The following is a 17,521-nucleotide window of genomic DNA, read 5'->3' as shown; positions in this document are numbered from 1 at the left end:
CCTGATAAACAGTGAAACAAGAACACATAATCACATAATTTGACTCAATTATTAAGTCTAATTTTAAGGTTAAGAAAACAAGAATAGATCAATATTATTGAGGATTTTGAATATACCTGTCAGTCAGTCCATTCCTCTTTGTGGATGTTATATCATGTTTGGAAAATCATTATTTTTAAACAAATAACAAGTTAAAAAATGTGTCCATGATGTGTGTGGTTACTTTTCTATTTCAGTTGAATGTGTAATAACACCTTCCTAGTATGTACTGGTGCACAGTTTTTTAAGTGTGTCCCTTTGGTTACAGATAATTCACCATAAAAGTAGTCCTTCTTTCTGATCATAAAAGTTATTTTGTTGTCTTTTATTTATCTCCTGCATTGTATCGATGTTGTTGAAACCCTCTTTCTTGCACAGATATCTTCTAAGTCTGTTTTCACACTGTATGTGCTTTATCATGTCTTTTCATATCCGTTATCATATTCATGTAATGTATTGTGTTTACATTGGTTTGTTCATTTTCTTTGATAATCTATATTTGTCTATCAATGTGCTTCTATGTATGTGTGTCACACACTACTGTTCAGTATCAGCTAGATAACTACTTACTTATGGTGTAGCCAAGCAACAAACAATTTACCTATCTACCTGTTGACTCTCTTTGGTAATTGTTTGCATGTCCTGTGACTCCCTCACTTTCTTTGCCTGCCTTCCTTCTTGCGGCCTTGCGTGTCTGTACGTGTCTGTCTCACTGTCTCTCTTTCTTTCTCTCATGGTCACTCTGTAACTGTCTGGTCTGACAGACGTCCAGGTAAAGTGTGCAGGTAAATCTCTCCCTATCGCCTGCCTGTGGACTGCTTCCATCCCTGTTTCCCCCTGCTTTTCGTCCCATGTTACTGCGCCACATGTTCAAGGCATTGTGGAGGGATCTAATACCCGTTTTGATCTGTTTTTCTTCCTCCTCTTCCTCTTCCTCTCTCTTGCTCTGTTTCATTCTCTTCTTTTCTTACATGCGCTGTTGTTTTCCCTGGCCCTTTCTTTCCCTTTGCTTACATCTTTTTCACCCTTCCTGTTCCATTCCTCCATCTGGCTTTGTCTTTTTCTTCGTTTTATCTGTCCATACCCTTCTTTCTTTCTTTCTTTCTCTTCTCCTCTCTGCCCGTCATTTCTCTATGTTAGGTCAGAGATAGCAACAAGGAGGCTGCTGGGTTTTTGTCCTTTCTGCGGAAATGCACCAAGTATGAGGACACACAGCACGTACTGTGTAACCTAAACATAACCATGCCACCCTGTGTCAAGGTAAGAACTTGCTTGCAAACACCGCCCAACAAGTACACTTACACAAACTTTGGTTCTGGAATTTTTTCCAGGTTGTGTCATTCTGTAAGTAAGTAGTTAGATATAACAATAGCTACATTGGCTGTAACGTGTCACTTACCAAGTGTGATATCTGAGGTGGGATTTCTGCCGTAATTACTTCCACACCTAATTGGCTAGAGGACAGTAAGAGCCTACTGTATATTCTAGTTATTACTAATGGAGAACCTCATTTGATAATGTGGCTTGTCCAATATTTGAAATTCTGTATAATATTATCATAGGTGGAAATCGTGTACAATATTAATAAACTAAAGATTTTTTTGCAAAGTCAATGCCAGTACTGCATTGATACAGTACATTTTCAACTTAACAAAATTAACAGGAGGGATTGTTAAAGTCAATTTTAGTCATTCAACAAATACTTTTGTGTATGATATTCAAATTATGTTAATATAATCATGAGTTAATTAATAAATAATAAAACAGTAGGCAGCACTGTCTTACCCATTAAACACCTCCCGTTATCGGGGTGGGCCTCCAGAATGAAAACAGATGGACTATTTTTGATCGTTAGACCCTTTTGATGAGTTTAGTTCCCAAACATGTGTTGCCTTGTTAGACTGCGTTATAGGTAGGGAGAGTCTATATTTTTATGGTTTCACTTGTATACTCTGCTCTGCATTGAATGTCCTGTTACCACAGAGCACTCGGTTTAAAAATTACCATAATAACCAAAAAGATGAAAGTCCAACCTATTGATACATATAGTACATGCTCATATTTGTCTAATGTTTCAGCCAAAGCCAAAGCCCCATAGCCAAAGCTATGGGGCATGTGTCCTGCGGGACAAACAGTGGTTGTTAAAAGGTTAAAAAGTGCTACATGAATGACACTTAATTACAATAGGTATAATAAAATGAAAATGTATTTTTTTATTTTTTTAATAGGTTGTTGGAAGTGAGGAGCGCAGGCGAACCTTAACCCCCCTCGCCCTGAGGGAGCGCTACAGTGCACTGAATGAGCCTGGTGTTGGTGAGTCCTTCCTTGCCTGACCTTCAGCCCTCTCCTGATTTATACACATTGGAGATGGGCACTGAATGTTGCACTGCCCCTTTACCCACAGTCCTTTGCTTCCAACTCTGCCCTGTCTATTTTCCCCTACCTGTCTCGCGTGCACGCATGGCACAAAGACCGAGCCTTGAATGCAATGTACTGCTCTACAGTATGTCCCAGAGTTCTATGCAGTGCAGTTAGAGGAAATCATATTGATTGTGTGACCAAAAGATAAGCAGCCGTCCCCAACTTGATCCAAAATGGCACCATGACGAATTAGTCTTTACTGTGTTGAGTGTCCTGTTATGTATGACACTAGATGAATGACTTCTCTGATTGGTTTGCATGGCGCTAGTGTCTCCACTGCGATTTCCAATGGCATGGCAGCAGACACTGTTAGCATTAGCACTGTAGCTTAGCACTGGGAATGGGCAGGACCTCGCAGTGGAGCTAGACAGAGGAGCCCTCATATTGATTGGCCTTTGGTAAAAGAAGTCAAGATGGCCATTCTGGTTGGTTTAAACGTTGCTGATGGCAGGTGGTGGGTTGAAGAAGAAAGGCCTTTTCTGTCTATCACACAGCGCTGCTATATTGCACCTCAGTCCCTCTGAAATGGTTACTGAATGCTACTTTGATTCGTGGGACTAGCACCTGAATGAACCCCAAATTCTAACCTCCCCTGCCCATATGGTGTGTTAATTCTGAACATTATTTGGACAAAACCCAAAGTTGTGGGTTTTGCTTATTTCCTTCAACAGAGCATTCCTTTTTGTCAAGGTAAGTATTGCTATTAGTTCATTTAATAGCAACTTAAGTCATTGTCAAGTCTTTAAGGACAGGAATCATTAAAACAAAAAAGGAAATTTTAAGAATTGACTAGCAACTCTCAGCAGTATTTGAGTATTTGTCAATAACACACATTTGGATGGTCGAAAGTTGATATTGTATGTCCACTAAATCCCAAATTGTAGTCACTTATATATATCAACTCGGCTGTCCAAATAAATTGTGACTTAGACTTACTCTATTTATTTATGTAATTATTTATTAATCTTAATTAGTTTTAGGAGTACAATCTCCTAAAGTCAGTAAATGTACACTTACAGTATTTGTCTTGTTGACACTGCTGCCATGGCAGCTAGTTTTCTCTAATGTGGCTGTTTTTATCTTTTTTTTCTTCATTTTAGCCACAGTCAATGCCATGGAGAGAACTGAGATCAAGATCAACATCATATCTGAACAGCTAGGTTTGAGCTGGGCAGGTTAGTCATATAAAAAACCAACTTATGTATCTAAGATATCTGTCTGCTTTTGTACTAATTTTTACATCTACTTTGACTGTCCATTTGTCAGAGTTGGCGCGGGAGCTTCAGTTTAGTGTGGACGACATCAACAGGATCCGTGTGGAGAATCCCAACTCCCTGCTGGACCAAAGCTCTGCCCTGCTCAACCTGTGGGCCAGCAGAGAAGGCAAAAGAGCCAAGAGTAAGTCCGACACTACTGTATATCGCTAATGTAATGTTAGCTACTTCAAAATTGTACTTTTCATTTATCAGCACATACAAACTGATGTAAGTCACAGATGTTGTTTGCTGCTGGATTGTTTTGTTTTTATCAATGGCACCACATGGTGAATGCTCTCTGTGTTCCGATCTTTCTTGACTTCCCTGTCCTCATACACATACTTACTTGTTGGCCTATATCTCTTTGTTTTCTGTCTCCGACTTCCCCTCCATGTGTGTCCCTCTCAGTGGAGAGCTTGTACACAGCTCTGAAAAACATTGACCGTGCAGACATTGTAACATCTCTGGAGGGTCAGGCCCCACAGCCAGTCCCCAGTTATCCAGAGGAGGGTGCCTGTCGACTAGGCAGCCGCGACTCCACCCTGCTGTCCCCCAGTGTCCTCAATGGTAAGACACCACAAACACATTAAACATCACACAAGACATGCAATATTCAAATCAGTAATCGTAAAATGAACAGTGAATTACCCTGCTACATTTAGAATGTAGACTGCTAACACTTGTATTTGGCAACACTTTATTAATTTAAAGATAATCTATCACCAAGATTAGATAATTTAACTTTTTTTCTATTGCAATTTATGAATCCATTTGTTTTAATAATGGAAATGATTCCCCATTCCAGATATGTAAGAAAAATGGAAAGTTTGGATTGTTATTAAAGTTTGGATTATAAGATGTCATTGATATGGAATAAACACTTAGTATATTCATGGCGAGACTGTTTATGATGATCTGTAACGATCAGAAATGGAAAGTTTAAATAAACATCCTTCTTGAGCAGAATTTAGCTATAAAGTTAATCAAAGGTTCAGATTCTTCAATTGCCAAGTACAGTATTTGGTGCACCTGGTAAAATTTGCACATATGTTCATAATGAACAGGATTTTAATGGAAAAAAACTATTGACTATTACAAGAAGATTCACTATGAGTATGCATTTTTGTTCACTAGAACAAATAACTTCTCCACTTAAAAATCACTGTGATTACATTTCACAATTATGCCTCCAGGATTTATTTACTCAAAACGCTTCCTTTGGTCACAACTGCTGATATAGTCAGCACCACGAAAAATCGTAGACAAAATTCTTGAGCTCAATATGGCGAGCTGTTAACTCGTTTACTTTCCACCTCTGAAAACCTCCCTGCTTCCCTTGAGTCTGGGTAACAGCCATCTTACCTTGTTTCTGTTACTCCACAAGAGGTGACGGACACAAGGCGACCGCGCCTAGTACACAAGCCACGAGTTATTAGACCCCCGTTTTTCAGGAGGGGTAAGTTGAAGGGAACTTGGGCTGCATGGTGGTTTGCTGCTCATGACATGATGATGATGGTGATGATGATGAATCTCAGACAATGTTTTTGAGGTCTGAGGAATGGTGTCATTCTCCCACCGTGAACCCAGCCTTCTGCGGCATGCACTACCACCGCCTCACTGGGGCACAAGTCATTTATTTTCAGTTACAGTTTTTCACACCTCATATTTGAGCCCTAAACAATTTCTAATTCTTCTTATTTAATATGAGAAACGAGGATAACTCCCTTATGCTGTAACTGACATGATTTTTTTAAGTAACTGAAATATTTAAAGATATTTAAAAATTCAATACATGGGTAGTTTCTGATTTTCAATTAAGGATGTTTAAGATTATTTGGATTACATGTGTATATGTGTGTCTGTGTTGAGTGTGTGCACACATACATACGTGTGTTTGTAGTTGTGTGTGTGTGCATACATCTGTGTCTGGGATGGATACACTAGTCAAAAATGGTGCTAGTGCACGTGATAGTGTGCTCTGGGCCTTCATACCTTGTTTCTATCCCTCCCTATTTTCTTTCTGTCTTTCTTTCTTTCTATTTTCTTTCTTTCTATCTTTCTTTTCTTGAGAAAAAGACATAATTTAACTTCAGACTAAGCTTATCTGACAGCAGACATTGGAACACCACTGCAATGTTGTAGCTGTCTCAAAATTGTGTCTTTTGCTCAGGACGACCTCTCTCCGTCCTACTTTCAGTCTGTCTCTGAACCTATGACATGTCATATCTGCTGGCCAGCCGCCCTGCTCCTCCTCCTTCTCCCCTCTCCTGCTCTTCCTCCTCACAGCTCTTCCTGTCCGACCTCTGACCTCATATGACCTCATGTTGACCTCTGGGCCTCCTCCTTCTCTTGCCATCTTGTTTTCCCCGCGCTCCTCCCTCGTTCAGTCGAGCTGGGACCCTCTCCTCCTCTCTCAATCCAGCTCTGTGTCTGTACTACAGTTTGTGCATGGGCATGCCGCATGCTTTGCTGTTACAGTGTCTGTTGTTGTGTTGGTGTGTTTGTGTGTGTGTGTGTGTGTGTGTGTGTGTGTGTGTGTGTGTGTGTGTGTGTGTGTGTGTGTGTGTGTGTGTGTGTGTGTGTGTGTTTCAGACCTGTGCTGTGTGTTAGTTGTAGCTAAATTTGTAAGCATTCAGATGAAGTCAAGAATATAATGTTTAGTTTAGTTCAGCTGGCAAGGATTTTATATAAATTAATATTAGATCTTTTTGCAGTGTTTGAAATGACTTGCAAGATAAAGTATGCTCAGTTTAAAAAATATCTTAAAATATATTTTAACCCAGGTCTACTCCAGACAATCTTTGTCTGGACGTGTGAGTGAGGTGTTTCCTCTCGAACCAAATCAAGTTAGCTGTTTTTGATTCTGACATCTTGATATGCATGGCATGCTTTTAATAGACACAGTTTTCTTCACAGTGTAAAATATGTTATCTGTTCAATGGGTGTATCTCAGTATTGTTTTTAATGCTATATTAACAAAAAAAATATTGTTTTTCATTACCTGTAATATAAATGGTGTGTTGTTAAATTCTACGCTGTAACACATTGTCAGCTGTTGCGTAGCACATAATGTTCAATGCACAATGTTGCTGTGACATGACGTCTTTTATTCATGGGCAAAATAACTAACTATAGGACATTATACATTGGGTCTAATTTGGACACCTTTTTCTCTTAATATATACACTATAGTATATTTACAGTGTATATATATAAATATATACATATATATATATATACACATATATTCTTTTACTCCTTTTTTTAAATTGTAATCAATCTACATCCATATATTTAATTCGAATTTTGTAATCTATGTTTTGCCCAAGTCACATGACTAACTGTCTGAAGACATTGTCTGAATGTTATCTGCCAGCAGTGATATTGCTGTGAGGTGTGTTTTGGTGTGTTATGATGATTATTTCTGTGCATTTGAGGCCCACCTGTGAGCCAAAAGTGTGTGTCCTCATCTATATGTTAATATGAGTGCAGTATTGTGTGTGTACTGTATATGTGTGTGTGCATGTACGGTGGTGAAGTAATTAGTAGTTGTGCAGTGTGTTGCCTTTGTTTTTGGTCTGTTTGTTTTCTTGTGCCATGACAATTTCTGTGGAGTTTATTTGTGCTTCACTACATGCTGTGCCTTTGACACCTGTGTGTGTATGTGCGTGTGCGTGTGTGTGTGTGTGTGCGTGCGTGCGCGTGTGTGTGTGTTTGTGTTTGTGCTAAAATAGCAGGAGGGAAGGGAAAGGCTAACCCAGATCCATATAACTCATTCTAACTCTCATTCTAATTGTGACTCATTACCCCCTGTTCACCTCATTCTGATGCCACATCTCATCATCCCGGCCCTGTACCATCCCAGAAACACACACATGCTCACATTTACATCCATTATTACAAGCAATTTTCTCAGCGATAATTGCTGAAACAGTAAAGAGGTATTTCACCCTTTAATACATACTTTTTTTACTTGTTAGAGTTTTTATTGATTCCATTGTTTTTAGTTTTTAGAACAGCTGCAGGTAAACGTATCTGCATTTATTAATTTGACCTGGACGCATTTAAAATCTGAGAACAGGAAATGCATGTTTGGGCAGGTCACGTAAGGTAGATTCTGCTATATTGTTTCACCTAATCATTTTTTTTTACATTACGGCAGTTTCCATACTGTAAATGCACTGATAGACATCTTTTTATAAAAGTCATAATTTCTTAGAGAGTATTCCTGGTGATTATATTCTTAAGCCTAATCAGGATAATTCACAACCATGAGCAAAGTACAAAAAAAATCTGTTTAAATAAAAGGAAGTGTAAACTTTAGCTATAGTCGATGTACTGCTACAAAAGGATATATTAGTCATCAGACACATGAGCTACAAACACATTTCCTTTTCTCTGTCTAGGCCTGGTTGGGATAGGGACAATCAATACAATAGGAAGTTATACCTTGGGTTTCTCATAGAAAGCCCCATGTCAGCCTCGCAAATATAAAGCCTGTGTTTAGTTTCAGAATGTTTTTGGTTTTAACCTATGAGCTTCATACACAAGGTGACATCACATGTTCATTGAAAAAAAAAGTGGATTTGGGCTATAAATCAGAACAGTGTGAACGCATCCCAACTCTGATTTTGGGTGAAGTACTTCTTTACTGATAAATTTCACCTGATTTCATTCACCTGAACTTCTTAATGCAACAATTTATAAAAAAAGATTTTACTTAAGCGTAATCCTGCAATCACCAATCTAAGCCGGTACAAGACTGTGAGAGTATTACTGTCTTCAAATATCACCAAAGAACACACACAGATTATAAGTATATTGGTTTAAATACTAAATATATGAATTTAATAGTTAGACATTTAACCATGTTAAACATTGATAATAGATAATGAATGAAAATGCCACTGAATCAAATTATTAAAAGTGAACAAAAGAAATTAAAAAACTGTTGGAAAGAAATATTGCACATCTTCAAACTCAGATAACAAAGCTGTTATTATACTGCATGCACTGTAACTCAAAAATATAAATGTATTTTTGTATGTGAACGTCAATTATATGATAAAACAAGATTGCACGCATAGTTTTTTTTTTGCCCTAAAATTAATAGAAAAAAAATAAAAGAAAATGATCACTGAATATAGTGTTCCTTTGTGTACTTTGCTACTGTTGTAGCAATAAATGACGTCTTGATAATGGACTCAAAATAGAACAAAAATGTATTGTCTAGCAGCCAGCAGTGTGTAAAAAGTATTTTGTTTATACTTTGGAATTTCAATTCTAGATTTAATGATATAAAGATTATATGACTATAGTTTTTTAGCCAAATAATGTAGTTTATTTAATTTAAATCAATTAAGTCCTGAATCTTATAGGCTCAGGAGAATAACACAAGATCATACACACTGAACCAGGTATGTTTTTAAAATTCACCCCGTCAGTTTAGAATGAAATGTAATAATGTAAACTGCTTTTATTAACAGGAAAAATCAATTACAAATCAAACTTTTTAAAGATTAAAGGTCTGTCTAAATTACTGAATGCATGTGTTTTAAGAGAGCGTGTGTGTTAGTGTGTGGGTATGGGTGTGTGCAGAGACCTTTATTTGGATGATTGGGATGCAGACACACATAAATGCATGACTTACAATGCAAGAGCAACAGTAACTTGCATTTTCCTCTGCAGAATCTGCAAGATGCTGCTGACTCCCAATCATGAAGGTGGGACAAGGGTTGGAACGATAATTTTGTTACAGCTTTGGTATTTGTGTCACAGCTGCTGGGATATGGTTTTGTCACTCTTAACAAAGTACAGCACCCAGCTTCTGTCTTGACTAGTTTGCAACAACTTTAATCTAAAGTAGAACACATTTTTTGAAATTTGTAGTCAAAAATAAAATAATTGCATATTTGTGATGGCCAGATTTCAAATCTACAGCATTTCCTTTAAATATTGGAATTTCATGATTGGCTGTATGTAAATGCAACAGCTTTTGTGGACATTTTTGTGAATTAGCCTGTTTATGAACTCCAGTTTCAATCAGGAAGCTAAAATTCAATTGGAATACTTTTCTCAGATGTTACTAATGATATATTTATATCGTGCCAACCCCACAATCAGTATGCTTTATAAATCTAGACTCACCTTATGTCCCTTATCAAGGAACACAGTGGATGTTCTGCAGATTCCCTTTCTTACCTGGTAGCAGAGCCTTGCACCATTCACCTCATAGTTAAAGGGTCACACACCAAACCACGTTGACCCTCACCTCACTCGTATTGCTGTGTCCCAATGATAATAACCTAAAGTGCTTGGGTCAAACCCACAAACATCAACCATCAGACAAAACAGTAGAAAGGAAAAGGAAGGTGATTTCAGAGTGAAAGATCAGTATTGTTCTTGTGCTGTATCTTTCAAACTGAAAGTAGTACAAAACATTTTGCCTGGGATTTATTGGTATCAGATTGCTGGTTCAATATATCTTGCTTCTCCCACTTGAATGAAATGGATTGAAGGATATCTCATTCCTAAATTAGTGGCTTTATAAAGACAGACTCTAGTCTCTTTGTTGGTATATTGGGACAGGGCTGAGCCCCACTGTTTCCTCACGGGATGGCAAAACAGTCGATCCACCACTTCCCCATCCTCCCCCTGGCTATGCCTGTGTGGTGTTAGTCTTTCTCTTGTCTCGCCCCTGTCTTCCCTCAGGTTATGGACTGGTGCAGGATGAGCTGCTGTCCCCGGCCTCCATGCAGTACAGTTTGCCCTCCCCGCTGGGCGCAGAGCCCTACTGGCAGGAAGTCTCCAGCCTTGAGTGTGCCCCGATCGCCACCACCGAGGAAGACACATTAATGGAGATGTCGGACGTTCAGGTGTGGCCAGCAGGGGTCAGCCCCTCATTGGTCACAGTGGAGGACTCGTCGTTAGAGGGCAGCAGTCGGGCAGACGACTCCGAGGGGGCCACGCTCTCCCTTCCCTGCAGCTTGGGTCGCCCGGGTAGTACAGCCAGTGGGGCCAGTGGCTCCATCATGGAGCTGGAAGAGGAGGAGGAGGAAGAGGAGGAAGGGGAGGTTGAGGAGGAGGAGGCGCCACAGGAGCCAGCAACTGTACTGGCAGAATGGGACAGGGTGAGGGCCAGTGGCGCCGTTCCTAAGGTCAACCTAAACGGCCAGCTGGGAGGTCAGAGGTTGGATGGGAGGAGAGGGGAGGTTCTCGCAGCAGGAGGAGGAATAAAAGGAGGAGGTGGAGGTGTAGGGTTGGGTTCAGTGGAAGGGATTTCTGTTGTTGCAGGCCAGCAGGTGTATGCCCAGCGGTGTGAGGTGACAGGACTGAGTCGGGCTCCGGAGCACAACGGCGACAACCGGTATGTTGGCTATAACTGTAGTCAAACTGACTACATTGTTCGTTGTTTTTTACCGTCTGTACTCAACATATACATACTTTCTTTTTCTCTCTCCCCTTTTGCTTTATTTGCATTTTGCTCTCAAGGGTGGTGGGAGGCGGAGCATTTCAACCCTACTTACCGGACAAGGACTCCCTGCAGGGCTGGGTGGGCTCCGTGTCATCAGGACGTGACGGCAGAGGGCCGGGCTTGCGCGTGGCCCAGGAAGCTCTGCTGACTCCGGTGTGTGACACGGGTTACTCTCATGTGCTGCGTGGGCGCCTCGTGCAGGGCACGCAACCCTTTGACAAGGGGCTGGGCTTCTCTCACAGGGAGACGGGCCAACATGCTTGGGAACAGGAGCAGAGGCGGGGCCAGGTCAGGTTGCCGACCACCTGCTGCTTCCTGCACCTGGAGGGGAAACATCTTTGTCCATCCCTTTGTTTTTTTTAAATTATCTGATTCAATGACACATTCACTGTGATTCTTGTTTTGCTCACGACCATCAACAAAATTTAGTCTCACTTAAGAACTCAACAAGCATCAAAATCGATTGTTTTGATGAAGTCACAGAATGCAACCAGAATTCTGTGTTGTGTGGTGCAACACATTGGGGAATATCTGCCATGTCCTTTACTTTTTGGTTATGTTTCACATTTCTGATTGCAAAAAAAATATTGCCATACAAAAATGAGTACCATGAATTGCTGTTCACATGCAAATTGTGTTATATTTGCACAGAGAGAGGAGAAAGAGGACTATGCTGCTGAGGCGCAGTTTGTTGACGAACACGGACGCGTGCTCGCCAGAAAGGTGAGTCAGTTGTGTTTTCATCATTTACACTGAGTCATATTCACACAAACACTGTCACCCCAAGCAGATGACTGGGAATTAGTCACATAGCCTGGCACAAAGGGTGGGAAATAAACAGTAGCCACTAGACAAATGTTGGTTAAAAGCATTTTGTCCCCATCAGACCCACAATGATTCTGAGTTAATGATAATTCATATTCTAAAAATTAAGAAATTAGACATCTATATAGGAAAAACTGCAAGACACAGTTGTACAAAATGAGTGTAGAGTAGAAAAGTGAGACATTGCCATCATCATTGTCATCATTTCTTATTGGTATTTTGGGACTGCAGTGAGCCACAGTGGCTGGCAGGCGGACAGACGAGTTAGTTTTCTGCTCTGGTTACATGTAGAGGCTTCTGCAGTTAACTGGTCCAAGTGTTTTTTCCTTCCCTCCTCCCTCCCTCCTTGCTCCAGGTGAGGGTGGATGTGAAAAAGGGTGCTCAGTCAGCGCAGCGCACCAGTCTGCGGAGAGTTAATCACTGAAATACACATACTACTCAGTCCTCCAGGTACGGGACACACAACAAGCACTTGTGCATCCCAGTGCTTGGATAGAAGCCTGTTTGACAACATATTGGACTCTGTTAGAGCTCAATAGTCTCTCACACGCTGTTCTTTTTCATTTATGTTCAAAATTAGAACCCTAGATTTGGCATTCAGTACACTTTGATAATAGTTTTTGGAAGGCCAAATTAATTTTGCCTGTGTTTTGTGTGTAAATGGTGTCTGTCTCTGTTTTTAGGACCGGAAAGCCACTGCCAAATCCTCCTCCACAAAAACACAACCAGAACGCAGAAGAAAATGAGCCAGGGGAGAAGAGGAAGAGTAAGACAAAGACTAAGAAGTGCAAACTACAAAATGACAAACACAGAATTATCCTCAGTGTGTGACCATGGAACACCACAAATGAAAAGAGACAGTGGAAAAAAAGAGGAGTTCAAGTTGTAGTTTTATAACATTTGTAAAGAAAAATATCACTAGACTAAGGCATGAATCTTCTTCTTTTTTTTTACAAAAAAACCTAAATGTCAGTAAAACAACCAAGAAAAAACGTGCTTCCTGTGAACTGTAATCGCATGATGACTGCTGGTGCATGCCCTTTGACCTTTTGAACTGTCATTATCTACTAACTGAAGGGGTACAAGGTAGGGGCTGGCCCACACTCGGGCCACAGGCCATTTTGAGGACCTTATTCCCCCCAACTGGAGTGGTTTGTGTTTGCAAGTTGAGTCAATAACACTACAGCCCAAAAAAAAAGTCCCGCAATGAATGGTTTTGTATACAGCTAAGCTTCTGCTGAGCCTACCAAACGCTTCTTTCACCGGACCCTTTCCCTTATTATTCTCAATGTGATATATGCACTCTATGCTTCGTGGACATGTGTCAGTGTGTGTATGTGTGCGTATGTGTGCGTGTATTCTTCTCTGCCGCATGTGTTTCTTGCCCCAGGCTTGGCGCTGAGCCCTGCCTTTTGATTGGCTCTTTGGCCCGGTGATGTCACGGCGAGCTCAGTGCTGGAATGAGAAAGTTGCTGTGCTCCCCTGCTCGTGAGTGTTCCTGTCTGCGTGTGCTGACGTCTTTTTCCTTTTGTGGATGAAGCTTGGTTTGTGTTTTTGGTTTCTTCAGAAACCTATGCCCCTGGGTTTGGAAGTATTATCTAACCGTGGTAGGGAACTGAATCTCTTTCACCCCTCGTGTTTTCTTTGGAAAAGGGGGTTGGTTGCTTGATTGTCTTGTACAGCAGCTCCACAACACAAAGATCAACGATTTCCTTCCTCCCAGTGACCTTTTCTACCTTCTTCCGTTATTTCTCCTAGTAGCGCACGTCATATTGATTCACAATCTTTATCAGTAGCCTCAGTCAATATGCAGTAAAATCATAGGCCTCTTCATCAGCATTTATAGCGCCTCCATCTAATGCTAAAACGTTGTTTGTGCTCCCCTCTTTATCTGTACGGCTGTAGCACCTCACTGTCGTCATTTGAAAACAAAGTGAATGGAAAAACATGGAGGATGATTCATGTGAGGATATAGTGATTTGGAGGATTCAACGGTAGCAAGTGTGAAACAGCATGATGTTTCTACATTGATTGTGATAGGAACTGTGCAGCGAGGACAAACAGGTAGCACTGTGATTGTCTTATTAACACTGACCCCAGACTCGTGAACTGTGAAGACACACATACAGAAGCACACACATGCATATACATACATAATCAGAAACCCATTAAATAGTTATCGCCTGGTTGGAGTGTTATATTTTGAAGTTTGCCACCACAATAATACCTAACGAGAACTCAGAAGATGGAAGCCAGGGTTCAGTATATCTGCGTGACGGATTTGGAACTGAACTTGGAAATGAACTCCTCAGTGAAGACAAAAACTCTGTCTGGATGAAAAGCAGCGAGTCTGGCATTGGGCAGCTTGCCTTCTATCTAACTGGTTGAATGAGTCAAGAAAGGATGCAACATCAGAAGATTCTGCTGTAGCAGGGAGGGACTGTGGAGGCCTGAGAGGGATTGGTTGTTTTTCAGCACCTAACGTAGCAACATATAAACCAGGGTATGTTAACTTAATACACAAATACCTATCAAGGTGTGTGCTGCTGCCGTAAGGTAGAAACCACCTAGCTCCATTTTTTTTTTTCTGAGTGATGTAAGTTCTGCTTGTTAGTTTTTTCACTATTTTCATACACTACACATATCACTGTAAACCACCTATTGTTCTCTTCATCTCGGAAGTACTTCCTTTATGCAGAAACCCGAAGGCAGCACTACGAAGGGATCATATCATAGTTGCACACATTTCTTGAAAATCAAAACACAATATTTAAGTACTGTAAATGCGACTGTAGCTTGAATGAGTGTAACACTGAATGCATGAATGAATGAATGCACTAGTTACACATCACACAAATGCACATATTTTCCATGTCCGTGCACATGAGAGCCTCATCCGATACAGCACATGTTTATTACATATCACATGTTTTCAAATGTTACTCCACTCAGGTTTTCAGTTCTGCTCTGTCAGAATCAAAATGTTCTCCTTTTTAAGTTCTGAGTCATTCCTTTTAAGACAAGTGTGAGACACAAAGCGAGTGCTTCTGAGTAAGACTTTGGTGTTGGGGCGGGATGGGGATGCACGGGGGTTTAGGGGTGCAACATACTGTATGGAGCAGGATGGTGTGTGTGTGTGTGTGTGTGTGTGTGTGTGTGTGTGTGTGTGTGTGTGTGTGTGTGTGTGTGTGTGTGTGTGTGTGTGTGTGTGTGTGTGTGTGTGTGTGTGTGTGTGTGTGTGTGTGTGTGTGTGTGGCGGGGAGCTCCTTGGTTCAAATAAGAGGAGACAAAGTATTGAGAAGTATCTGCTGCTCAGCTCCCGGGCAGGAAAGGTGACAATGAGCAAAAAGGAAGCATTACTACCTGCAAAGAAGTGCACCAAGTTAAACAAGTCAGTTTCATTAAAATAATGTAAAACAAATTTCCCTTCATTGATTGCAGTAGTTGCAATCAACTAAATATTATTTGAGTTGCCTCTTTTGACAAGCTCCTTAATCTTATTTAATTAGCTGCTCTTCTGAGCCTTGAATACACCTACCAGAAGACAAATAAGATGCCCTCTTCATATATTTACACTGTCTAAATCTTATAGGATTCCAAACCTCGTGTTTCTACTCTTAATGGCATTTTTTAAACTTGTGCTTTAAATAGATACACAAGTGGTTCCTCTTTGTCATTTCTGACAAAGTAGCCACCAAGGCTGTATCTGCCATTTAAACATATGTGTGGAGAAAACTTTTGAAACTTATTTAGACTATAATGTTGGAGATACAATTTACAGAAAATGTTATTGGACATTACACTAATAATCAGCTGCTAGGGAAAAAAACTTTCTATGGTAGAGTATCCAAAATGTGTAAGAGAGGTTTTGTTGGGAGGATAGGATTTGTGACCTCGGTATTTCTAAAATCCTGCCCATGACCTTAAAAGTTCCTTGAAGTGTGCTTGCTGCCCCCAGTGGTCGGTACACATGTCATATCAAACGCAACTGTGGGAGCTGTATTATTAAAACACACTTGGTGGCGCCAAATCAACCGGACTAAAAATATTAAGGATTATTACTTTATTATTATAACAGCCATTACCCTGTTGTTTAGCTCACAGTTAAAATACCAGATAATGATCAATTTTAAATCCAGAAGAAATGTACACTTGGCCACTAAGTAAAATGAACTAGGAACTAGTTTAATTTGAATGGAAGTCTTCTTTTTCAGTCCAGGGATAATGCTGATAATAATAAAGACAATAATTTTGGATTTGCAGACTGAATTAAACTGAGCCTGTGCACTTTGATAAACTCCACCTAGTTTGTGTTGTACGGAAAGTGTGTGTGTGTGTGTGTGTGTGTGTGTGTGTGTGTGTGTGTGTGTGTGTGTGTGTGTGTGTGTGTGTGTGTGTGTGTGTGTGTGTGAGAGAGAGAGAGAGAGATGGTGCTTGGTTCCAAACTGTATTGCATCGGGGAAGGAGAGAGGAAGATGTACGGGGCTTGTGACTTGAAAGGACGTGTAACTTTTGGCGATGTAAAAAAAAAAGAAACGAGTATTGTAAAATTGTAACTGTCGCGAAAGAATAGAGATCACCTATACTCCTTTAGAATGGATAAATGACAATGTAAACGCAATATCATATTACTCTATCCTAAGGAATGCAACTGCGCACATGCACAAAAAATATGTTTTTATGAAAATATGTGTATAAATATATGACAAAATCTATTTCATTAGAATGCTATGCACCCTCATAGAGTTGTTATGGATGTTCTTTAAGCATTATCTAGAGTAGGCCAACGCCCACATCATGGGGAATGTAGAGGCTTTGTAGCTATGACCACTTGTTTTCTTTTCTTTTGTATTGTCCTGGAGAGAGGATAAACAAACATATACAAGCCTTTCAATCATTGTCATTCTGACATGAAGATATGTATAGATCATCTTACCCTGTACACCAGCTCAAACCATTTACAAGGATGAATAAACAAAGATGTGACATAAATGTCGTGTCCTGTGTTTGTAAAGAGTTTTGTATATTTTGCTTTAATATTCCTACATGGACTATTGTGTATCCAGTGTTGAATTTGTTTCAAACATGTCTTCTGGAAAGAACTTTACAATTTTTAAGTTTATAAGCAGTCATTGATTTCCAATTTCCTATAAAAATGCTCCATTTAAAAATGAAATTTATATGTGTGGATACATTTTACCTTTTTGCAGTAGACAAATTTCAGATTTTGCTTGTTCAGCTGGACTGACTAACAGTTAAATCTACACTCATATATCAACTGAAAGTATACCACCTGGACACTGTATTTTCCTGGAAATCAGTATGTTATGTAATCTTAGGAAATGTCATAAGGATATACTGCACAATTTTAATTGGGTTGTAGGCTACTGAATTTTTACTATGTCTAGACATATAGTTTAATCGCATGAAAAAAGTTTACATATAATTGTCTACCCCAGATGTATTCTTGGAAGGGTTAGAAGTATTTTTCTTTAACTGTCTATGG

General features: G+C 40.0%; 1 protein-coding gene across 10 annotated transcripts in view; it reads left to right on the top strand.

Annotated features, from left to right (window-relative positions):
* The window catches only part of LOC117959002 (ankyrin-1-like), an 81,238-nt gene extending 64,231 nt beyond the window's left edge, over positions 1 to 17,007 (top strand). For 2 of the 10 annotated variants that reach the window (XM_034895815.1, XM_034895813.1), the window contains 11 exons: positions 1,180 to 1,299; positions 2,268 to 2,352; positions 3,561 to 3,635; positions 3,727 to 3,858; positions 4,125 to 4,283; positions 5,101 to 5,172; positions 10,428 to 11,082; positions 11,208 to 11,478; positions 11,842 to 11,913; positions 12,371 to 12,465; positions 12,699 to 17,007. In XM_034895815.1, coding sequence (XP_034751706.1) covers positions 1,180 to 1,299; positions 2,268 to 2,352; positions 3,561 to 3,635; positions 3,727 to 3,858; positions 4,125 to 4,283; positions 5,101 to 5,172; positions 10,428 to 11,082; positions 11,208 to 11,478; positions 11,842 to 11,913; positions 12,371 to 12,439 — 1,710 coding nt within the window. In that variant the 3' untranslated portion in view covers positions 12,440 to 12,465; positions 12,699 to 17,007. Of the gene's footprint in view, positions 1 to 1,179; positions 1,300 to 2,267; positions 2,353 to 3,560; positions 3,636 to 3,726; positions 3,859 to 4,124; positions 4,284 to 5,100; positions 5,173 to 10,427; positions 11,083 to 11,207; positions 11,479 to 11,841; positions 11,914 to 12,370; positions 12,466 to 12,698 lie in introns of those variants that run through there. The other 8 variants (XM_034895819.1, XM_034895814.1, XM_034895818.1 and 5 more) reach the window with 8 other exon arrangements.
* The last annotated feature ends 514 nt before the right edge of the window (positions 17,008 to 17,521 follow it).

The sequence above is a fragment of the Etheostoma cragini genome, chromosome 16 (genome assembly GCF_013103735.1).
Source record: "Etheostoma cragini isolate CJK2018 chromosome 16, CSU_Ecrag_1.0, whole genome shotgun sequence".
NCBI classification, from domain to species: domain Eukaryota; kingdom Metazoa; phylum Chordata; class Actinopteri; order Perciformes; family Percidae; genus Etheostoma; species Etheostoma cragini.
The sequence above is the reverse complement of the archived record's forward strand: the minus strand, read 5'-3'. Positions and strand labels throughout refer to the sequence as shown.